This window comes from Cyclopterus lumpus, chromosome 7 (assembly GCF_009769545.1).
Source record: "Cyclopterus lumpus isolate fCycLum1 chromosome 7, fCycLum1.pri, whole genome shotgun sequence".
Classification (NCBI taxonomy): Eukaryota; Metazoa; Chordata; class Actinopteri; order Perciformes; family Cyclopteridae; genus Cyclopterus; species Cyclopterus lumpus.
Window position 1 is genome coordinate 7767114 of NC_046972.1, and position 25620 is coordinate 7792733.

The 25620-nt window shown below is 42.5% G+C and overlaps 1 protein-coding gene across 3 annotated transcripts in view; it reads left to right on the forward strand.

Annotated features, from left to right (window-relative positions):
* Positions 1–402: 402 nt before the first annotated feature.
* The window catches only part of LOC117733243 (helicase ARIP4-like), a 49345-nt gene continuing 24127 nt past the window's right edge, over positions 403–25620 (forward strand). The window contains exons 1-2 of one of the 3 annotated variants that reach the window (XM_034536726.1): positions 403–608; positions 15702–15868. In XM_034536726.1, the coding sequence (XP_034392617.1) occupies positions 15748–15868 (121 nt within the window). In that variant the 5' untranslated portion in view covers positions 403–608; positions 15702–15747. Of the gene's footprint in view, positions 609–15701; positions 15869–22575; positions 22844–24587; positions 24915–25620 lie in introns of those variants that run through there. The other 2 variants (XM_034536729.1, XM_034536728.1) reach the window with 2 other exon arrangements.

Here is a 25620-nt window from a genome sequence, read left to right on the forward strand (position 1 = left end):
GTGCTTGTTGAACCTGTCGGGACGAGACGACGTATATACATATGCGACTGTCTATCCTCATGGGTACACAGCAATTTAGGAGCTCAATGTTCTTTCCAGCATAACTCCACCCAACTTGAGGTCAGAATAATACACTAAATAATACATGTATCAAACCTAAGTCAAAACTAACAAATCAACAGTAAGTGCACCTTAACAAAAGCTATATAACACTGTAAAATAGGATTTATTATTATTTTAAAAATAATAAAAAGATATATATATATATATATATATATATATATATATATATATATATATATATATATATATATATATGTAAGTTACCAGACACTAATTGACTCACAACTCGTAGTGTCCCTGCAGCCTTTGTGCCTTGACGACTGACAGTTTGGATGCTCGTGCACTTCCGGAACTTTCGCAATGGTTTTCTCCCGCAGAGCGCCGGAGCGCGTGCAGGGAGCATCAGGACCGAGCCTTCTTCTCCCAGCGAGGAACTGATGAATGGAGTGGAAGCGGCCAAGACCTATTTCTCATTATTACTTCAGAAATAAAAAAAAGAGGTCCACGCGGAGGAACTCCTCGCGGAAGAAACGGCCCCGCGGAAGGTGAGACATACACGCGCCGGGTTTCATGCCCGCGTGGAAATGTTCTCTCTGTTTAACCCCCTTTTTTTATTGTTATTTTTTTGGGGGTTACCATTAGCATTGTGCATGGCGTCAATTAGGCTCCAGACAATAGAGGAGCATGCCGCACTTGTTCACCGGCGGTTCCGTCTGTCCGCGACGCTGTTGCAGCCTTCTTCCGTGTTATGAAACGAGCAAGCACGCTGCTTTCTGTCTTTGATACATAACATAATAATTCATAGCAAGTCGAGTCGTGACCGCGGCGGAGATGTAGCCAGCGTGCCCCCAACCCGACGCACAGCGGACACATCTGCTGACACCAATGAGCGACAATCATTTCTGCTGTGTTACTTAACAGCCAGTTTAGGCTATAAAACAGAATATATAAAAACGGAAGTGGCTATTATGTAAAGTTGTATGCAAATGTCAGTTTAAATGTCAAGTTCGATGGTTTTGGGGAAGTGTTTGTGCGAGGGACGGACGTGCGAAGCGCGAGGGGAGGTCAGACGGGTTAAAGAGCAGACGGGGAGCCTCCGGGCGGCTGCGGGTGTTTCGGTTTGGAAGCGGACACTTAGCTGTCCTCGTGAATGCCGCTAAAATGGCAGCTCCCTGTCAGAATCAGAATCAGAATCAGGTTTAATTGGCCAAGTAAGTTTGCACAAACAAGGAATTTGACTTGGTAAGGTGACTCTCAGTGTGCTTACACAAAATATACAACACACTACAATACAATACAGTATACAAATATACAAATATACAACACAATACAATACAATACAGTATACAAATATACAACTTAATACAAATATACAACACAATATACAATACAATACAATACAAACAAACAGTGCAATGGACTAAGGTCATCCCATCATATGTTTTCTACACAATTATAGGAGTTTGAATCCCGTTAAAATATATATATATATATATATATATATATATATATATATATATATATATATATATATATATATATATATACATAAATATATACGCATACATATATATATATATATATATGTATATCATTCATTTGTTAACTGTTTAAGTTGCTACAGAGTACTTCTATATGACACGTGTTTGATAGCACTTTTGTAGCCACCTTCAACACTCAAAGATTTGAGACATACAAGTATGGGAAGTGGAAAAGGTCAAAAGTGTGTGTCTGTGTGTGTGTGTGTGTGTGTGTGTGTGTGTGTGCTCGAGAGAGAGATGAGCTGACTAAGTGAAACATTTCTGGTTGGCTAGCTTTAATAAGATTGAATTGTACCCAAGAGCTGTTGACTCAGGCTTGACTTGGACAGAAAAGGATACTCCATTAATTTAGTATTACACTGAGGTATAACACTATTAATGCAAATACACAATTAAAGTAGCAAAAACAATGCAGTACTACTATAAATCATCATTTTGTTCTTATTCTTTGTCAAAGCATCGCACCTACATTACCCACAATACAGTGTAACACTTCAGGCAGAGATGTGGTGAGGTGTGTTATGCTAGTAGCCGCTAAAGTAGCTTCTAACAGCTTCAAGCAGAGACAAGGAGCGGGCTTCAGAGGTCTGGTGGGCTCACTTTTAAACTCCACACCTCCAGATTTATTTATTAATACATTTTCAGACTTTTCAGAACTGTCCCTGAATGAAGTGACGTCCCATTAATCCCTCCGGAGCCCCAAAAGGCTTTTCCCCACATATTCCCCTGGAAATAAGCTTTGATGTCTAAAATTGGTGGAGTTCCCCTTTAAAAAACAGACTTATAGGGTGTGAAAACACTGAGCCATGTAATTAAATTAAAGGGCAGTTCTGCCTATTTTCAACCCGAAGTTCATTTTACAGTCTGTCATTTACATTCCAAAATGGTGGGGCAAGCATGCTCTCAGACTAAACCAGAAAAAAGTGCATGTTAAGCTGCTCATAATAATTGTAAATATTTAATTGTACCAAGTTGGCAAAGAGGGGTGTGTCCTTTTTAATTGCATTTTGGGGGTGCAAGTCATAGCAAGGAAAAGCAAAGGTGTAACTAATAAGCTTAATTATGGCTGCATTACATTTATGTGTGCCTGTATCACAGAGTTGTTATTGTGCGTGCTGGGCCAGATTGCCTCTGTCTTCTCCCTCTGTGATGTACCCACTTTCCCGCTATGTACGTCAGCGAATTACAATTCCCACAATGCCTCTTACATCCCCGGAGAAGGGTGTGAGCTTGTTATATACAGGAGGAGAGTGTGATGCGAAGAAGTGGAGAGCTGAGAAAAGTGAATCGTGCCCTTAAACACGCGTCTTCTAGTTGCAGGAGGATCTGGTCAATTTGATGTTACTGTGGGTGTTGAATATGTGCGTAAAAATGTCAGCTTCTGACCGAAGCCCTTGTTCGATTTTGAGGGATCTGCAACAAAGACCTGTAGTGTTGTTGTTGAGTTGAAGCTTTAGATATATTGTCTGCTCCAAAGGAAACACATCATGTGTTGTCTTTGGCCATGTTCTCTTCTAAAAGTCTGTTATGTGTGTCTTCCTTGAACTACTGGCAGTGATTTTGGTGAAGCTGTATCACACATTGTCGCTGTCACTGTTACCTTACAGACTCTTTTTTTAGGCAGTTCTATAACGCTGACCAGGCATTTTGGTTCCAAGTCACAAAGTGTACCGAGTTGATCGACCCGAGGAAGGAAGATTATGTTCTAATTGTCTGAATCTCAGGCTTGTCTGTCTGCCTCCACTGTCAGTGAGACTTTGTCCTTTTAATCTGACCTTGGATCAGGTATCCAGAAAGCCACTTAAGCCAGACGCAACTTGATTAAACCCTCCCACTCTTTGTTTTTTTTGTTTGATCATTCTTTCAGGAAAGCTACAGGAGGAAAAGATGCCGCATACAGTTTGTGTTCATTGACTGTCTGCTTTCTTTAGTGTCTTTTCTGTCTCTTAACTGTAACTGTGTGTCAAAGAGTTGATGAGAATGTGTGGACCCAGATGGAGATATGTTTTGGTGTGAAGTTCACAGTGCATGTTTGCTTACCTCAGACCGTCAGGAATGCTTTTGAACTTGAGGTATGTTAGACTTGTTGAAAACACTGCTCACACATGGGTCTAATTTGTGTTGCATATAGAATGTTGAAGAAAATGACAGCGCTTGCCGACCTGTGGCTCGCTGGGCCACGGTTGGGTTGTTTGTTTTTGGCCCCGTTTGGACCCATATTTTTCTGTTTTTAACCTTGGAAGGATGATCTAGGGGCGCCGCTGTGGCACTCGCTTCATCCCTCTCTTTATCCTTTCATCACTCCTTCAGTGTGTTTTTGCTACCGAGCTACGAGAACAGAGCGTTCAGAACAGCCAAGGAGTGATGTGGGTGATGGGGGTGATGGGAGCATTAAAACACAATATTAATGCCAGACAAGATGTCATCGGGGAGTAACTGCGTGTGCTCAGCTTGGCTGTAATATCAATCCGACTGCTGTGGGATGAGCAAAAGTTGCAAATATTGTTTAAGCCTCATTATACAGCACACAGGCAGCTCGGAGCATACATCCTCCAGGGTCCATATTTTTGCACACAGATCCTAGCGTACTTCCAGACATGGAAAGTAGAGCCTAACTTCACCTTAGGTAGAGGACAATATTTAGTTCTCACATTTCATCAAAGAAAGCTGGTTCCCTTAATAATAATGTTTGTAAGATCTTCATTTCTAGTTTGACTGATCAGCAATGCCAATCAGCATCATCGTGTAAAATCATGGACGACAATGCTCTTAATAACAAGTGGTGAGGACAGATAACGTGCCAGGCCAAACATCCCATCCCTTCCAAATAGCTGTAGACATACAGTTGGGCATCTTGGAATAGTTAAACAAAAATTCAATGGTATGATTAATGTTCGGGCATATGAAAAAGGTTGGCAAAGTTAGGAACACATCGGCCCTGTGTTGAAAAGTCTTTTTTTGATTAAATAAATACCAGTGCAAATATCATAAAAGATTTGCCTCGGAGTGGTAGCTGCATCCTAATTCAAGAAATGTTAATTATTTAACACAATTTGGTACGCACAGATTACAACACAGTGGTTACATGTCCTGTTACATTGAATGTATCAGATGTTGTCTCTCAAAGACAAAGCAATTGAATGAGATTTGATATTCCAGATCCTCACGCTAAGTAGGAATCAGCGGGTGGATGCGTGTCTCTGAGCTACACCGCAGACGAGTGCAGAAAGGGAGCTTCTCGAACTCGCTGAACCCTCCACCCCGTGGGGGAGGGTTGGAAACGCCACCATCTGTTTGAGCTCCTTGTAAAACAGCAGAGTGATGGACTGCTCGCATTCATTCAAGACTGAAATATCACAGCGGGGGAATGTTGAGTAGAGATTCAGCGACGGTTTTCCTCCTTTTGACTACACAGTCTCACTCAGTGGAGGGAGGCGTGTAGGCCGACTGAGATTCTGACCTCAGCCGATTCTCATGTTTTAGTTATTCTTAAAAACATTACCTCGGGAGTGGTGGGCCGCTGTGTGTCTGACCTAGTAATACTTTACCAGTTTAACTCTTAAGTCTTTAACTGCAGAGGAATGTGTCGGCAAGGTGCAGCAATTTCTAGTTTGTCATCAAGAGAGGCGGAGACTGGGATAAAAAGGGATGGATGCAGCAAGGGGCCGCTGTCTGGCTTACACAGCATCGAACCCTGCTCTACGTTGTACCGATCATTATTCCTGTCTAGCACTGGCGCTTGGATGGATGGATGGATCTCTCTTTCTCCTGCTCATGTTTGGCGATCCTGAAACAGTGGGCATTAAAGGGAATGTTGGATAAGGGATGTGCGCCATCACGGCAGCAGGGCGGCTCCGTTGCCAGAGGAACAGGCTCACAACTGAAAAGGTCATTGACTCGGTTCATGTTCCTGACAAACTGTGTGTCTCAACAGTGACATTCGGTCCCCTGTTCATTACTGTTTGTCCCTTTTATGGAAAGATTCCACCTCGCCCGTGTTATGGAAAATCCCCCCGTAATGCTTATTAACTCCCTTCAGGGCCTCATCCTGCGGGGAATATCCCAACTTTTAATGATTTAACGTCATTCTCAAGACGTGAGCGCTCGTAAGTTATTCTCCGAGAGCCAAGTGTTTTATTGATGAGTCCAAGCTTGTTTCGATTTGTCAGATTATTTATTCTCGGCCCCTCTGAGGTTCTGAGGCAAACAGGTTCTTCATGAACCTGTTTGCTCTTGTACTTCTATCTTTGTGAGGGGCCAATAGAGTTGGAGGTTGTATTTTTTTACCACTCTAAATTCTAATGACATCCTTCACGTTCCTCATCATGGAAACACAGAAGACTCCTGGATCTTTTAAGAATAACATACTTTCAGGGTTATGTTGTGTCCATCGGTTTTAATTGTTTCAATGTCTTATTCCTTCAGTTTGGTATGGCAAAAGGCTGTAAATACTACGATACCCATGAGCCTCTGCCGGTGTCCCTACGGTCACAAGACCCGTCAGATGTGACATTCAAATGTCTGAGAAATATCGATGGATTTGTTGTTGAAAATGCAACCAGAGCACAGCACCTCAGTATCGTGATTGATTGTTTTCCTGATTTCTCAAAGTGACCAAATGCCCATCCCGGTCGCTCTGAGCCCAAGGTGATGTCTTCAAATGACCAGTTTCTTCTGACCACCAAAGAGATTACATTTTACTGTGCTGAAAAATGACTAACGATTAATTGATCGTCAGAATAGATGCCGATTTCTTTTCTATTGATTGACAAATTAACCTTGAGGGGTTTAGGTTATGTAGTTGTCGGTTGTAGGAAGTCAGTGATGGACCCCTCAAATATAGAAAGACTTGCATGTGTGTTTTTAGATCTGGTTTACGTGGCTTCTTGTGTAACCTGAATACTTAGAATTCCTGGATACCTGACCGGTCTCTCCTGTCTGTGCGTGTCTAGATTACCGCAGTTGTTAGTGTTGACGTTTCATCTGTGGATCATTAACCTCCGATAAGAGCCTCTCTCCTCTTACATGGGAATAACAGATGCAACTGTTATTGTTGACATTAGTCATTTGTTGACTCGTATCCAGGGCTATGCCTCGTGCTCTTGTTATCTTGTTTATCTTCATCTGTGGCCCATCGAAATTACAGAAGAGTGTGTGTGTGTGTGTGTGTGTGTGTGTGTGTCCTTTGCTGGTCACAAATGTCTGTGTGTGAGTGAGTGTTATGTTTGTCCCAGTTTAAAGCATGTGTTTTGATTTTTTGAGGGTCACACATGTGACACCTTAAAGCCGTGACACGAGCCTCCACAGAGGCAGTTCAAGCTACGGACACGCACATAAGGGGTTTATGCTCACTGTGTTGTCCAAATGAACTGTGAACTCGTGTCATATCAAACTTTATCGTCTTTGTACAATTGAGTTATAATGAAACTTGCTTCCCACTCCTAAATGCTGAGTCGTAGTTATTTAACTCTGCAGATTCGGCCCTTTTTAATGATTTAGCTTAGAGGTCAGAAAGGGTCGCTGCAGATACACAAAACACAATTCACGCAATGATGAGCTAATAGTTTTGCTGGTGAAGTCGAGACTTAAATATTTTAATATGACGGGATTAAATAAAATCTGATCGTTAGAAACCTTAAAATGACTCTTGGCTCAGATGTGAACAAACTCAACTGCAGACCTAAATGTTGTACCACATTTAGCTTATTTCAGCAATCCATACTTTTGACACAATTTATTCTCTGCCATATATGTACTTTGATGCATAATCTGTCCTCCACACTGTGGATCACTTTCCCCTTTTGTATGTTGTGTGTCTCTGTTAAACCTGAGAAAGGAGATACAAAGTTTGAAGAGATACATTATATAGATGGAAAATCTATGGAAAAAGATTTGATTTCTGATCAATATTTTCTGGCTCGACCACATGGTTTAAAATGAGAATCAGTCTAACATCTTGATGGTGAAAGGAAATTGATTCCTGTATTGCAAAATGTGTCCATGAATCAGAATAAAAGATTTCATTTATCAAATTTTCAATAATTTTTCTAACCACAAACTAGAGTTTTTTCACGATCAGTGGAAATAAATGTGACAAACTGGTCTGTTATTAATTTCACGTTTCAATTATTTTACTTATCTCTTCACTGTCGGTGCAAATCGTCTTCCTCTCAGTGTCAAACTGTTTTTTCAAAGTTTTATATTGTCTGCAGGCAGAATAAGTCGGCTCAATTGGGGCTGAGGTTCAGATGGGTTGAGCAGAGAAAAACCCTTCCCCTCCAGTGTCCCCTTGTGAACCTTCAACAACTCCAATGAACCCTCTTAACCCTCCCTGATTGGCTGGAAAGCAGCCATCAGCATCCAATTAGAGACCATCCTTGGCACAATGATTTCTGATCCCTCCTTTGCTGCCTCTCGAACCCCTCCCAGTTCAACTGCATGGACTCCGGAGCTATTGATTAAGTGAGTGTGCTGCTGCATTGCTCAGGAGCTAATCATCCTCTTTTGATGCGGCTCAGATGTCCGGACCAAGAATAACAGTGTTTTGACGTTGTCAATAAGAATTTAGAAGAAAACTGAATTGATGTCTTCACTGTCACTGACTTATGGCAGCTCCACAGCAAGAGATGTGACCACTCTTGGGTGAGGTTTCCTCCTTCTTCTTGTTTGCTATTGTCAAACTGTGCTCTGACGCTGCAAGCCAAAAGGAGCACAGGTGGGCAGCGATTAGATATGACACCGTGGTGGGATTAGCCCCAGGGTTTACTTGTTTACATATATTCTGTGAAGCGAGTCGCCGCCGGTCAGCATTGTTCACAGATTCAGGTCACTAATGTGTGTGAGACCTATTTCTGCCTATGAACTGAAGCAGAAGTGACTCAGTGTGGCGTTAACAATAAGTCTGTTAGTCAAATACTTAGTTGATCAGCAACAACTTTGATAGTTACTTAGATCTTAGTCTTTTATGAACTAACATGACTAACATTGTGTCCCACTTACATACTACAGAGTGAGTCAAAGCAGGTCTTTTGTATGTCGTGTCTTCACACTGTGACTTTAAAGCACATTTGAGTGTGCTGTTGATGGAAACAATTGCCCCACAATGCAATGCGATGAGAAATGGAGGAGCTGCTCACACCTGGAAAACATTGTGGCTATAAGGTGCAATGAAAATAATATAACAAAGGGGACATATGATGGAAAACTCACTCTTTCAGTGTTTGTGTCGACCCACAAACTGTGAATTAACCCATACCGTTTCCATGGGGACTGATTTAGATTAGAACACTTTCAGCGAGCATTTCAGATTTGGCTCCCCTCCTTTTGTCACACAAATGAGTCCACGGCTTGAGAACTACCTGTGCAAAGGTGTACTTTATTTTTCTTGCAAGCCAATCAGAACAGACTGGGTTTTTTTGGGAGAGAAAGTTAAGGAGACAGGCCCTAAAACGTAGCGTTTCAGACTGACCATAGTAGAAAAAACTTTTACATTAACCCTTCGTTTCCCAGGTAAAGCAATGATGTTCCATGTTGAATCATCCAAAAGTTGTCAGAAACCAAAGAATCCTAACAAATATAGTTTGTACCTCATCACCAACACCATTACTAACAATTCAATCAGTATGTAATGGAATGGAGTTATTCACCCCTCCATAGATCATAGTTCAATTAGGATAACTCACTCTTTTTCATGACAAATACATGTTCAAGTATCGAGTTCAAGTATCGAGTTTGTAATGACCAGCTCAAAAGCTGACTTGATGTCGGGGACCCGAGTCACTGCCATCCCAGTGGGGCCTGGCACAGTCTAGCTGACGTGTATTAGGGGAGGATGACCACTGTATTTCAAAATGTTTTGACACAAATGTCTTGCTTGGAGGAACGGGGATATCACTTTTCTCTTCCGATGGTTCATAATTAGTACCATTATAATCTGAATTGAGCTCAAGATGGTCTTCATCTTCAGACTCATGCTCCTCTATTTCACTGTTGTGGTCAAGAAGGTGCTCCAGAGCCTCCAGAGCTGTCATCTTTTTGTTTCTGTTGCTCACGTTGTCCTACAATAAGCTGCTGAGTTGTATGTATCTGCAGAGTGTAATGTTGGTAGGACTCCCAAGCAACCGTTTTGAATATTTCACCCCTCCCCTACTAAGTATGGGCGGACTTTTCCCCGTCAAAGTAAAAAGACTGAAAACAAACTACAACCAGCCTTCAGTGTTGAGTAATTCTGTGACAAGCGAGGGGATAAGTCTGTAAGGCTGGCAGTGCAGTTGTCAGTTGACATTGGTGTAGTCAGTGCATCATCAGACTGTCGGGGAGTTTATCAAAGGAGGAGACTGACCTGTTGTAAATTAGAGGAAAATATCTCTTTGTTTTTATATACACATGGCAGTGTCGACACGTTCAGCAGTGGTAATTAAATCCTTCTGATGTTAGGGAGGAAGTACAAAGAAAAGCCTTCTTACTAACACAACATGCAATCGGTTGCTTGTGTGCGTGCCTCCATGAGTGAGTGTGCACCTCCGTCTCTGTCCACAGCTAATCTCGCATTCTGCTGTACCTCGCCACCACTCAGCCGCTGCTAAGCGGCCGGACAGCTTGCTGAATTTGACTTTGGCAAGATTGTTTGAAATGTACCTAGGGTACAAGGCGTGTGCATGTCTGTGTTTTCTTTCTTTTTAAGAACAATTTTGAGTTCCCATATCTTGTTTTAGGCTGAAGACAAGGTAAGTAGCAAAGGAATTAATTATGTCAGAAAAGAAGAAACTGCTGACTGAAAGCTCGGAAATTGAGGGAGGTGTGTGTGTGTGTGTGCTTGCATCTTAGCATACATCTTGTTCAACTTTTGTTCTAGTTCTAGCTGAACAGTGGCATTATTAGCCAGATCTTATGTAAGGCAGCTTATGAAAGCAGCTGTCTTCTCCCTGCCCTCCTCCTTTATCATTGTCGTGTCTCTCTCTTACTCGCTATCTTTTAGGAGCTAAAGAGGTCATTACATGGTGTGTTTGTCTATGAAGTTTTTTGTCGATCTAAACCCTAAGTAGGACACACGTCTGTATAAGAATGCCCCTATGGTAATAACCTAAATCACAAACTCTGGTCTGTTTATTCACCACATTGAGTCAAAACAAGTGCAGTTCCCTCTTTAGGGGCGTGGCCGTTAGGAGCATGTGACCCCATGGAATGGGCTGAATGCTCGGCTGTATTGACGCTAGCCTTGTCTGGAACCCAAAAACGGCCAGCTGTGTGTGGAAGGTGAAATAATGTTGAAAAACAACATTGCAGTCACAAACTTTGGCATTGAAGTCCAATTATAAAACGTCTGATCGGGACGGAAATGTTGTGTTCTGCACAACTGTATATTCAGTTTAATTTTCCAATTGTAATCGAAACAAAGAAATGCAGAAAAGCTGCTCTGTCCGGTTAAAGCCCTGATGCTAGAAAGACTGCGAAGCTGGGATCCTCCAGGGTGAAACACCACACTGTAGCAAGAACCTCTCCTCTGGAGCTCACCTGGAGCCACCTTCTCACAGAGGGACCTCAAAGTAGCCATTATTCATGAAGCACAAAGCATTTTGCAGCATAACAAGGCACAAATAAATGGACTGTGTCGATGAAGCCAACTGATTACTCAAAGTGCAATAGACATAAAACCTATAAACAAGTCTGAGATTAAGCTTTCACTGAGATACGGACGAGAAGTTAAAACAATTATTTGATCAATAGAAAATGTAAATGTAATTTTTCATCATCCATATGGTTGCTTTGCCGCAAGGAAAAATGGCAAATATTCTCAAATGTGAGGATTTGAAACTTTTTGTTATTGAAGGCCACCTTGAGTGCTCGCATTTGTACTATTGTTTGTGGGTGGGATGCGGGGGGGGATATTTCATAGACCAAACGATAAATCGGTGAATGGAAAAAGTAATTAAATTAAAATAAACAAGCAATTTGTACAAAAACTGCCAATATTACGTCACTATAAAGAAAATCCTTAACTTGTACTATTAGGAGCTTCAGTTGTTGTGTCCATGTGCCTTAACATACTCAGAGTGGTCGGTTCCTCATTTTGGGAGGAGAGTCCATGGAGTAGATCTCCTGCTGGATCAGGCTGCAGTGTTGTCCTATTTTCTACCAGAGAATTTGAGGTTATCTCTTTCCTTCCCCCCTTTGGTCATTTGGGTGTTTTTAGAACGCCAGACAGACCAGACTGCTCCCCTCCCCCGTGCCTCACTGTACTCCTCCCCCACTCCCCTCCCACATCTCCCCCTGTCTTTCTCCATCTACCCCATCATTTTTCATTCCTCCCTCTTTTTGTTTTTACTCCCCACCCTTTACTTTTTTGATTTTGCACTCATCAGCATCCCGTTTCCATATTCACTGAATTTAAATTCCCGGCCAAAAGAAACACTGTACTCCATAATGCAATGTTGGCTGAATGAGAATACCTCCTTGGCCCGCTGTGTGAGGTTTTATATGGTAAGATGGTGTAACGATAAGCTGCTTTAGCATAAATGGAGATTTCTTTGAAAGTGTACAAACCGTCAACAATTTCATCCGACAGTATTACTGAACTCTGCACACATCTTTTCCTGTGAATCCCTTATGTGCGTGTTGGCAATTGAATTCCCCTTCTGTAGAGGTGGACCATGCCAATAACAATGGCCGCTACAAGAGGCAATTACAGAATGCAAATACATTGAATAGCTGTCACTCAAAATGGGATTTGGTTGAATGAAAACCTGAAGGATTATAAGTCGTGAATTGTATTGAAATATGTTTGACTAATAAACCATTTTCTTCCAAACTTCATTCGGATTTGAAATCAAACCATTTCGGTACAATAGCACAGACTTAACATTAGCCTGGTTGTTCATTTAAATTGCTGTGATAACAGTCTCTCCACTAAAGGTCACTTTAATGTCGCTGCCCCCAAATAGATATCAGTCGTTGACGTCAGGCCTCAATGATCAAATGAATGCTGTGTTAGGAATGTAATGCGCGACACTGCCTTTGTTGCTTGAGCTACAATTAAACTCAAAGTGTCCAGGTTCAGTTTTCAAGGTGCAGAATGTCTTGTCCGATACTTTAATATTATTCAGCTGTTTTGTCAGGAGCCACTTAAATGCTCCTCTGATGTCATTGGACGTTTTCACGTAAAAATGGTCTTGTTCAACGCTAAAAATGACAAGATTCACCTCTGATGCACCCAGTGGAGAATGTCAAATCAGCACAGAGCGGAAAGCAACTCATTGCAACGCTTGTAAGCTTCTAAGTTACACAAAACGTGTCACCTGCACAGGACAGTGTAATGCAATCCATTGAAACATCCCTGCAATAGATCCCATCGTTGTGAAGCCTCTTTCTGAAACTGTATCAAGCGTTTATACATACGTGGTCATAAATTGGGGCTGTTTTTGTTTGGCGAATGGTTTCACACCCAGTGGGCATCTTTCATGAAACTGAATCAATACACAGTCTTGAGGAACATTGAACATAATCTTCAGAAAAGTTATTGCAGGCCCGTTGTATGGGATAGTGTTATAGTGGTTATGCGTCTAACTCGGGTAAGAAGAAAGAGAAACAAGAGTCTAACTTTCATGCCGCCGCTCCGACATTGAACTGCTTAGAGTAGCTCACATATACTGTATGTTACGCAACTGTTATTTTACAGCCCCAAAGGCCTGACATGAACTGAGTTGGCCTGCTTTCCCCTGGTGTATCAACTTACATAAAACCTGATGGCAATGTTCGAAGCAAGGGTTTTTTTTGTCTGGTTGTGTACCTTCTGCCGGAGTTTCATGTGAAGTAGTTCTGTACATCTTAAAGGTACAGTTATAATAGCACCATCTGCTTTGGTACCAGTAACGTTCTTAGCAGTGCCCTCTTGATGACGGGTCTTCCATGTCTGGAACAAGATAGTTACTCTGTTTGGCTTTGAATAGCAGTCTTATACATAGTTGCACAAACCGTATGTTCACAAGGAACAGCCAACACTTTTGCACTGGCATTTACTGCTGCGTAAGAAATTCACGGATCCAAAAACGGTATGTGCTCGTTCCCAATTTACTGTAGTGCACTTTTCCCAACAGTGTGTTCTGCGGTTAATAACGTGATAAGATTGTTGCGCTTTCTGAGGAACCCTCAGTGCTTATGTGTGATATGGTTACTGACATGGTTACTGGCCACCTGTTGTGAAGACAAAAAAACAACGGATTGCCACCAACTATACACCCCCTCTGCTCACCCCTCCCATTCCACGTTTTCTGGAGAACGGCGGTGGCCTTTAGGTCATGTGAAAGGCCCTATCTAGAGCCGGTGTTTGCTTTATCCTTCTTGGGCTACTGTAGGGCGGTAGGGCGGTTCAACAGTGCAGACTTTGTGAAGACAAAGATGAACGGCTCGTTCTGAGCTAATGAAAACCCGACGATTCTTAGTTTCAGGTGAATATATATTATGATAACATAGTTATGAATATTATCTTCCATTTCTGCCAATAAATCCTTCTAAATCCCACACACTGTTCCCTGAACTGAAGGTGTTTCGTTTCCTTAATCCATGGTTGGAAGCAATGTAGAACAAAATTAGACTTAATGAGAGTATGATGACTTTGCTCTCCAGCTTGCTGCTGTCATCCGACACACTGACACTACAGCTACGTAAGAAGGCCAGATACCAACACACACAGGAAGACATTACTCCACCATGTCTTCACGTAGCTAATGGTCGTGTTGCTGCTATATTGTGCTCTGAATATCAAATAGAGAACCTTTTAATAGGTTCTGTGATCTTATATCCATCTCTATACGTGTCCATGTTTTGGGAACCGAGAACATCAGAGCAAAAGCGAGTTCTCCAGGTCCTTGGTTATAGTCTTGTAAAACCATAAGTCCACCTGGCCGGAGCTACCTGTTGTGTAATCTGCTGTGTTATGCAAGGTGAGCTGGCAGGTGATCAGAGTAATACTGTGTGTCTGGACTCCTCTGAGTGGGACTGCGCATTACGCAAAGCCTTTGTTTTCATCCAAGCCAGACAACTAAGGCGATAATTCTTGTTTACGGTAAATATAGGTAGGCCAAGGGAGTGTTTCACCTGAACATCTTCGAAGAAATGCATTGAGAAAGTTTTCTAAATTGCTCTGAATTTCTGTAACGTTGCATACATCACATTGTTGTGACCCGTTGAAACAATTTAGATAGTGATTATGATTATTATTGAAGCTATAAAATATAAGGGAGAAAAACAACATCTGATAATGGGAGGAGTCTGTGGTTTCAGATTATGATTGTCTCACTCTGGCACACAGAAAACCTGGAGTAATGCAATGACATGGTCCGGCTGCTAAGAGATGGTGCTCTAAAAACATCCCAGAAACTCTTGAGCGCTCGCTTATTGTGTCTCTCTCCCTTTTTTAAATGCTCCCGTACATCAAAGAAGGGAAAAAATGCAGCACTGAGACTTTTGCAAACTACTTTTTGGGAGGATTTTTGGTCCACATGTCAATAATACTTTGAATGCAGGTTATGGTACTGGTGCGGTGTGGCAGCTCTTGTATATGATACCAGAAAGTAAACTTAAGTGATGTTTTTGTGGCCATTCAGTGTATCTGAGCCATATCGCTAAATGTACAGATAATACCAATCTTTTGTTGTTATACAAGGCTCCAGATATTGCCCCCCCCTCCCCTTCAGGTGAACACTACCGTTAGCTTTGAGCCGCCTCGACATGTTGAGAGCCGTTGAGAGGCAACGCTCCCAATCTCTAGCAGCTTCATATTCAGCCACGCAGGCTGTTCTTCCAACAGCTCACGTTAACTATCTCTCCTACTGCCAAGTCTCACACACTTTGTAAAAGTATTCAACCGCAGGTGTGTCATACATGCTTTTCTTTTACTTTTTCTCTTTGCGCAGACTTGGTTGTGCTCAGAGGTATTCGCCACAAGGGTTGTGATGTATGTTTAGTCCATGTGAGTGTATCTTTTTGTTTTACTTTTTGTTTTACTTCGTACATCAACAATTTATTAGTGTGTGTGTGTGTGTGTGTGTGTGTGTGTGGGTCTTCGTCTATTCATTCACACCTCTACCTTTTTTGTTGCAGGTGAGCAGTGCAGCCATGCTGAGGTAGCAGCAGCCTGCAGGTCAGGATGTCTGCTGAAGAAGAGGAGCGTCTGAATGGAGGGAAGAGGGCGAGAGAGATCTGCTACGCCACTGATGAAGACGAAGACAGCGATGGAGATGAAGAGGAGGAGGATGAGTGGATACCTGGTGAGTGGCCATCTACACGCCAAATATCTGACTCTATGACTACTGTCAAGGATTGATAATGCCCGAACAAAGCAACCTAAAATGCAAAGGATTATGGGTAAGAAGAGGGACAAAGACAAATGGCGAGCATGATGAAACAAAGGGAGGACTGGCCTAAGTTTAGCTACACTTCTTTCATTGTTTGTGTCTATTTCCAACAAAAACACTTTTTTAAAAAGACATAGAGTTGTTGGGACATACTTGAGGGACGGCTGCACGGTCCACAGGTGTGACCAGACGAGCTCTCCACGCTAGCCTTTGGCCTTCTGTCCCGCTTCAGGAAACAGACTCCTCTAAAGTCCCTCATCTCCTCTCACTTCTTCTGTTGCCAGTATTTGTTACATAACCCAATGACTCATCATTGGTTCTATTAGATGCTGAGGTGTGTGTGTGTGTGTGTGTGTGTGTGTGTGTGTGTGTGTGTGTGTGGTGTAAGATTTCAAGTTTGGTTGGATAACTAAAATGGCATCAGTCTTTGGATGACGGTGAAAGAACAGCCCAGTGTTTCTTTTTTGTATTTCAAGATTTTAGGCTTTGAGATGGGTTATGAGGGACAGAAAGCACCTTGTTCACTTGACGTCTTACATTTCATAAACTTAATGTAACGTAATAGTGTTCCTCCCATGTGCTTTTTCAGTTGACTTGCAGTGAAATAAACCTCTCTAGTTCTGAGTTACTTAGGTGTCTCTGAATGACTGAGCGAAGCAGTGAGATTACCTGCAGGAACAACAAATGTCCTTGAATCTAAAATCTGCGCTTTGATTTCCTTTCGTGTTCATGTTTTCACTCCTCCACTCACAGTGGCGTGTGCGTGTTCTCACGTTTTGTCTTTGGGAACAGATCTTCGAAAAAAGAGGACATTTTGTGCGGCATTTACTCCATCAAAGGGCTGTTTGAGAATTAAGATCAAGCTTTAAAGTTAGAAGTAGATAATGAGGAATAGGTTGTGTAATTAGTGTTACGAAAATGAGGGCCTTGCAGGCAACCTCAGCGTACCGAGGTCCACATACGCCACAGGCCTTCAGGAAGGCCACAGCAGGATGAAGCGAGTCTTGGGCCGCATTAATTTAAAATTCTGCCCCTTCCCACGGGTGTGTGAGTGTGTGTGTGTTCATTTGTGTTTCAGAACGAAACTGGCCAGAAACTGGTGTTATACAAGTTTTCCAGTCTGTGTTGGATAACCCTCTCATGTGGCAGATTGCTAGATGTGTTTGGGTCGCGGCAGCAGGGGACGCGTGAACGTGCGAGGAACTCTTCAACAGACACGGCCTGCACATGCTGTCCTGACCACAGCGGCAGTACCCTGTTGGATGCCATATAGCTGTTAGGCTAGTAGTGAGAGAGATGCTGATGATGCTGTGCAATAATCTTCCAACAAAAAGTAGCTCAGGTCCACGTGTCTTTCTGATTGTGTTCGGGCTCATAAAGCACTTCTACCACAACCGTTGAGCAACGCTTTGTATAACTGACCCGGTGGAGGTGGCAGAACCTTAAAGTCCACAGGTGGGGTTTGAGGCGCTGAGGGAGCTGGCTGGATTCCCTTCGGAGGTGGAACAGTCCCTCCTAAGAGGCAGCGAATGACGGCGCTGCACGTGTTGATGAGTATGACGTATTGATGTGTTGTGGAAGTTGTGAAATACTGAGACCAGTTTTTACAGTTTCTTTGAGGTTGCTGTTTGGCAGCCACATTTTAATGCACCTCTTTATGCAGCACCAAATGAATGCAGGACTTGTGATGTGCTATGTGGTAACACTGCACAGTAATGCAGTTGTCCTGAGGGTGTGAACCAAGCAAATTATTGAAGCATTTATTTTATAAGTACCTATAAAAGAGTTCAGCAATATCTCTTTTTGGGTTGGAAAATATCTGCCTTGTGCCACAAGAGTTACATTTCTTTTTTCTGATTATCAACACGAAACATCGTTGTCCTGCAATTACTTGCATTAAAGTCCGGTACTTTTTGAGGCACTGTGTGAGATCTTGTATGCTGCATGTATTTACAGCACAGGTCAAGAGGTGGACTCGGCTCTCTCAGATCTCAAAGAGCTCTCCGTCTGTCGTCTTATCCGCTGGTGGAAGGAATGAAAGTGTCCGATGAAGGAAAGAAAATGGCTTTACATGTTTATCTTCCTCACTTTGCAAGTCTGCTTTGCTCTTGTGATATCATCACCCCTCGCTGTCTCCTGCGTCTGTCCCACGGTTGCCATAACAACTGTCACCAGGACGCCGACCCCCTTCAGAGTGGTGACGCTTTCCTCCCCATCATTTCCTTTCTTCTTGTCTTCATACTCCTCTCTCTTCCCTCTTCTGATCTTCACTGATTTACCTTCATCCCTCCCCATTCAAGGCATTCCTTCTGTCCATACTTTTGAATTCATTCTTCTTCTTGTCAATTTTATGACTTTACGTTAGTGTTCTTCAACTTTGGTGGATATGCTGTCAACCACCTGCTTTGAAGTTCATCATCTCTCTTCCTCTGCTCACTGTTTGTTTTTAAAGCATAATGGGGCATTCGGTGTGAAGAACCTTGATTTTGATTCACTATAAAACAGTCATGTGGTTACTATCATGGTTTCTATTTAAATATCTACTCCAATTGTGAATCAGTCTAGGTTTAAAAACGTGCAATGACATGCATTTGCAATCTTATGGGAATATTACATAAAACATAAAGCTATGTACTGAGAAAATAATGAAATTGCAGATAACCTTACAAAAAGAACAACTAGTACTTAGCCTTAAAAAGCGTGACATTTTCTATATCGCTAAACCGTACTATGTTGTCTTGGCAAACAAAACAACGATACAAGACTAGAATTAACAAGGCAGAAATCGGTCAAACGGACACAAGATGCAAATAAAAAGTGTTCAGCAAATAAATATAATGAGATCTCAAGCATAAAAAACATCACCTACCTATTTAGCTCATCACTGAATATGAGTTTTAGGAATTTGAATGGAAGATGGAGATTTTGACAGAGCCAGTGTGGCTCAATAATCTGGAGGCTTTTAAAGTTATCAATTTAGTGCAACATAAATGTAGTGATGCCAAACGTGGAGTGATATGTGGAGTACGTGTTGTACTAGTTGGAGCATGTTGAGGGCTTCTTGCATTGGAACAGATAGTTTCAGTTGTCCAACCATGAGGAAACAAACCAAAATGTTCTCACCTCTGCATCTTTAAAACTCAAATCTGGTCGAATTTACAAGCTAATTTAAAACCAATCTAAATCATCATCGGACAGCTGTGGGTTCCCAGATTGCATTTTGGCCAATGCGTTCCGCCTCTTTTGCTGTCCACACAGACTGTGTACCTGCATTCAAAGCCTGCTCGAACAGGATTAGTTTCTACTACTCTGGACTACAAACGGAAAACCCAAATCTTGTCCTGTTGCCAAAAGATTCTACATTTGAATGCAGAATCTGTGTCATAGAGATTAATTCTGAGGGGAAGCACTTACAAGGTCAATGAGATTGGTCCTAGAATTGAGCCCTGGGGGGAAAAGAGCAGAAACATGACAATCTGACTGCACGGCTGTATCGGATCAACCCACTGAAGGAGTCTTTATATAATGTATATATTGATATGATATTAGGTGTATATCACTAGATGTATTCATATTGACTGCTGGTGTGTGTGTGTGTGAGGTTCTGTGTGAACAGACTGAGGTGTGTGTGCTGCATGTTATTTACTCTGCGCTCAGATGAGGCTGTTATGAGATTTAGTCACATCTTTCATAAGACCCACACACACATACATATGTACACCCACACACACACACCAGAGAGCAGGAGAGTAATAGTCTGTTAATTAGCCTGTTGCTCCCCCGTCTGTGTGTAGGTGTGGGCAAGCAGAGTACACTCTCACTCTCTCGCTGAAGAAAAACAAGTAAACATGTTTACTCCCACGAATGTCACAGACACCTGTTGGTTTAATCAGCGGCAAGATGCATCACCTTCCATCAATACTGCACCGGTGGTACACCAGTTAGTTGAGTATATATTGAACCTATTTGACATCCTTTTTTCCCCCAATAGGCTACTTATATTGGTTGAATATGTAACTGACACACTGAAATAACAGCTGTATACGTAATATGACACACCAGGTTATTCACAAGCTACTTGATCCAAATACTGAAGCTCCTTTCGAAAGATATCTTCTCTGCACAAAAGGGATTCAGGAAAAAGTACAAATAAAATTCCCAAAAACGATCCAATGAAAAAGGCTTGCTTCAGTCGGCTTTGATGCAGCCACATCTTTAAATATTGTATACATGTTGTATTCATTGAATAAAACTGGACCACACTTTATTTACTGACACACCAGACTGCCAGATCATTGTGTGTGTGTGTGTGTGTGTGTGTGTGTGTGTTTGTCTGAAAAAGAGATGAGGTTTTTTGTGTGTGAGCAGACTTCAGATCAGGTGAGGTCGATGACAAACCAGGTTTGAATAGTTGGAATAACTCATCCGTGAAGCCATCTGACATCTTTGATGCCTTTTATAATCAGATGGCGATCGGGCCTCATATTCTTCTGTTACTTAGGAGGATCCGTTTAACTACTTAAAATGAATCGATTTGATTTGTGTTTACAGTTCCAGAGTGGATCATAATACAATTACTTTTCCATAACTGTAACAACAGAAATAGAAGCAATAGTATTATTGTAGCCAAATATGAAGCGGCCCGATACCGTGAGCATTGACAAAATTGGTGAAGTGTGAAGTGTGTTTCCCATTAGGTCACAAACGGGTTGTTTTTGTGATGCAATTGGTTGTTAATTTTTTGATTGAGCTGAGGTTTCCTATCAGGGACATTTTGTTACTACAAGTCAAGTAAATAATCTGAATTCTTCTTCTGAAGCAGTACGGAAGAATACAAAACACTCTCTCTCTATTGGTCAATCTAGATTATGTAAACAGTGAAATGCGAGCTTTCCTTCCTCGCAGGAGGAGGCGTGGCTGGATACGAGAACTGTGGTAGTGGGGCAAAGGTGAATGTGTGTGTGTGTGCGTGTGTTCATGCTTAGTCGGGCAATCCTCTGCTTAACATTGCTGCTGTCGCCGCCTCCTCCTCCTCTCATCTCCTCCCCCACGTCTGTGTTTCTCACTGCTGCTCCTCCCCCAGGCTCCATAGCAATGTGGGTGAGTGAGTGCAGCCATTTGAAACTCGGCTCTCACCTTCCTGTGTGTAAAGTGATCGGTGAGGTTAATCCTGCACCACCGCCTCGGGTTTAAAGGGGCCCTGAAGTTCACAGGACTGTTTTCAAACAGCCCCCTCCCCTTATCACAGATTCATGTCTCATTGACTTCATCATTTCATCTGTTCGACCTTTTCTTTATCCGTAGCTTACGTTTTAATTTCTGTCTTTTTCTTCCTTCCTTTTTTGTTCTCCAAGCTTATCGCTCCTCTTTTCTGTGTCTTCCTCTCATCTTTCATGCATTTCCTTTTACTCTTTCTCACCATGGTCATCTCCAGTTTTCATTTCTATCTGATATATTCTGCGTAATTCCTTCCTCTTGCCATACTCTGTGTTGATGGTATTCATTGTGGCATTTGAGGTGTTTATGATGGGTTTATTGGTCCTGTGAAGCCAAACAAGAATTTTGTCTGAATTCATCTCTGCTCCTTGTCGTCCCCGCTTTTCTTTTTTTTGCTAAAAAGTGGGAAATAGACTCTCCAGACACATGTGGAGACACATTTTAATCTTAAGGTGTAAACTGATCTCAGATCTATAATTGCCAAGTAACTGTTGCCTGCTGAGAGAAAAATAGTCCTTTCTTTACATTAGACTGAATGGGACAAATTAGATTTTTCTTTTCTAATTTGGGTGAGAATTCTTGATTAGGAAACTGAACCAAAATAGACAACCTTTACGAAATGTTAGTTGTAGTCAAAATAAGAGGAGCATTTTACAATATACGAGGCATTCACAGTCCGTCACAAGCCAACGCTGAAATGTTGAGTTGAATCTACTCTCTTATTCTTTCACATTCAGAGCTTCACATAGAAGCACTCCAATGTACTTCTACTGCAGAGCTCCTTCAACCTACCTTCTGACTTACGAGTTTAAAATGGACCGGACTTGATATGAGGGACCTGGAGTCTAGTTATTGGGTAGATGTCTCAGTCCGTCCAGACTAATGGCAGTGCTTAATGTTGGGATTCATATTTTGATTAATTTATTTTGGTAAAATTATGATGATTTTGGCTGGTTACACCTTCCTCTTTCGTCTTTCCCCATTCCCACAGTTTTATCTTCATACACTAAATTTCCCGTCCGTCTCGAGACATTTTATGTTATTTTGAATGCGCTGAAAGTCGTGATCTTCACAAGATTCCAGTGAAATGACCACAAATCAAGACGTCCAGATGCTCCTCTCCTCCCTTCTCACATCCTCTTTCCGTCTCTCTGCCTGTCCACCTCTTCCTGCTTTAACACCATTAAACATGTTACTTAAGGCAGCCTCTCTAGAGGGGGCGTGGCTCAATGACATCACACTCACTCCTGTGTCAGTTGGCCAGGGGAGGGAGAAAAAGAGAGGAAGGAGGAGGAAGTAGACAGAAAAAACAGCACAAGTGGGAGGAGCTGGGGGGGTTTTCTACACACGACAGACCAGGGCAGCTTCTAAGTGACTCATTGTTTTGTAATTGTCCCAATGGCCTTCTGTCCTCACTGGAGTGCCGGTAAAGCTGCGAGACGAGACTAGAGCTAGATGTTGAGAGCCTCACACACACACACACACACACACACTCTCTCTCTCTCTTACACAGACACTTTGACACACTTGGACGGGACACTGATTGTGTTTGCGGCATGAAGGAGGAACATCTAACAGCTCGAGTAAGTTTCTAGGATTGACAGTATAAAGGGAGGCATGGATCTCTCGCCAGAGTAGGAGGCAGAAACGTCTCTCAGCCACATGACATGGGTGAGTAGCTTAAATTCTTTTTTGACTCCCTTGTTCAGTGTGTGACTGCTTTTCTCATTAGTTGGCAGTTTTTTTTTATTTTTTTCACACACCGGTTTCTTGTCATCTCTCTTAGTCCTGAGATCTCTCCTGCTCTACGCCTTCTTCCAAGTGCTTTATATGTTGGCACAACTATCACACTGACCTAATGGTGGAACGAGCTCCCCATTGACATCAGGACAGCAGAAAGTCTCTACACCTTCCCTCACAAACTAAAAACACATCTTTTTTACCGACTATACCTTGAATAGGGAAGGTAGCGCCGTAGTAACACTTGGTAGCACTTAAATGTCTCTTACTGATAGCATTTTGTAGTTTAATTTTATTGAAGAAATTGTACTTTCTCGATTCTTGTTCTGAGTTTGTACTTGTGGCTGAATGCACTTATTGTAATTCGCTTTGGATAAAAGCCTCAGCTAAATTTAATGTAATGTGTGGTGCGGTGCAAGTCTTTGGCCCGGGCTACTCAGGCAGAGCAGAGCTCGAAGGTTTCATAAGGCATGTTATGTAATCGATGCACTAGTTGTCCTTGTTCCCCCAAAACAATTATCCTTGTCTCGATTCACAACCACTTTAGTGGCACTTTATGTGGATGAAACTAAATGTATTTGTCCCCCTTTAAGCAGACATTGGCATGACGACTTAGGTTGCTGTGTCTAGAAGAGGCCTGGATTTAGTTTGACCTCTTTATATAACATTTAAAATCAGTTATCACTAATGATAGCGGCGTCAAGTGTTGGAGCAATGAGCCATTTAATCCAGGGTGAAGTGTTTCCTGTAACCCTTCATAAAAGTGTGCCCTCGGGTTTGTGGAAAGCTGTAACAAATTGGATTAATTAGCATCAGATATCCGACAAATTTGCCTCTGGATATAGTGTACTCTCTTTAGACGGCTGTCTGGTTGTCAGTGGAACATCCGCAGGTTAATCTTAATCCAAACATAAAACACCACAAAGTTCGAATAGAAATGTCCATTTTGTGATTCTAGGCTGGTGCGAAAGTGTCTCCAGAAGCGCAAGTGAATATATGGTTTTGGAGGTTTGTTTCCACCTTTCCACCTTTCCATTCTATCCAACATAAAGTTAAGTGTAAATGACCTTTTTAAAATACAGTGTTTGCTCAATAACATCTCAGCTCAGCCACAGGACAGCCACCAAGCTTTAAAGAAAGATTCTGCATGGTGACTTTTGTGACTTGGGTTTCTTTTAGTGTGCAGGTGTTTTTCAGGGACCTTGACACACATTCTGCAACCACATTCCTCCTCTGCCCTTCATTTGCTTCACACACACACACACACACACACACACACACACACACACACACACACACAAGCTGTAGTCTGTCTGGGTCAGCAGAGCCCCTCCCTGTCGTTTACAAGTGTCCATGTGTAAGTAGGCTATTAGTTTGACAGTACTTGAAACAATCAAATTCTTCATCTCTGGATGTGTGTGTCAGCGTGAAATATCCAAGTACTGTTTGTATCAGACACATATTAATACTTTAAAGCTTATCTGTGCGTGTACCTAAATGTATTTTTTACTGACCAACAAAACCACACAAAGAGGCAGCGTGTGCGGCTGCTTCCGTACGTGTTTGGGAGGAGTTTTTGTAGAAAGGGGAGGGGATAGTGTGCGAACAGCCGTACGAGTCCCCCCTCGTGGGGCCCCGGCTACGGCACGATGGGGTTATGTAAGTTTTTCAACTGCCAGCCCTCCTGCATGCCTCTGCCTCACATTCTCATTGCAATTTACCAGAGAGGAGCACACAGAGCGGCCGGGTAGTAGCCAGTGAGGCAGTCAGTCAATGAGGCAGTAGATTAAAGACCAGCCAAGTTTAAAACAAGGCTGAGAAGAGGAGAAATACACCTCCCAATTGCTTCTTTTTAAGGTGTTTTTTTCCCCCTGAAAGAAGGGGTGATTTTATGAGATTGACAGCAGGAGATAAAAGTGGAGTGGAAGAAGGAAAGCTGAGAAGGGCTCTTATCTTTACTCGATAACCATGCTGCTCCTGGACGAATCTGAGTCATTTGCAGGTAGGTGACATCATCGCCCTTCCCCAACCCATGAGGCAGTGTTGACGGAGGAGAGAGTCCCTGCCTGTCCACTGAGGGGAAGGATTGGAAGGTTTTTGCATGAGAAAAGAGAGATGGGTGAAAAAAAATTCGGTAGTTCATCTTATGAGATCACGACTTCCAGGGGCATTCAGCGAGGAGATGAATGTGGTTAAAAGAGGGTGTAATGAGCAGCAAAGGATGAGTTTGATATTTACATCTCAGAAGTGTCTCGAATGTGCAGTAGCTGATTGACGCCCCTTAAGTTCCTTAACCTTGTTGTGTAACACTGAATCCATAACTACTTAAGCATGCACCGCCCATACTGTATATCTCCTTGTGTGTTTCCTCTCTCTGCGCTTCTATCGCTTCACATTTTCTCTCCTTTAAAGTCACGTTTGTCTGTGCCGGCTCCCTCCGTTTTATTCTCCCCATTTTCTCCCTTTTTCTCCCCCGTCAGCCGTCCCGCCATCTTTCAGCCGGTCTCTCCCACGCGTGCCCAGCTGCCCCTCTCTTTCTCTCTCTCTCGCGTGTTGTTGTCTCAGACCCACGTCTCCCATTGGCTGTCTCTACGGTTACCTAAACCAATGCCGTCGCGTGATTGGTGGACCGGGGTAGGATTGGGCCATGCTGGAAGTGTGAGCATGTGGAGACAGGAAAACATATGGTTCATCAGACCAGCGGGTTA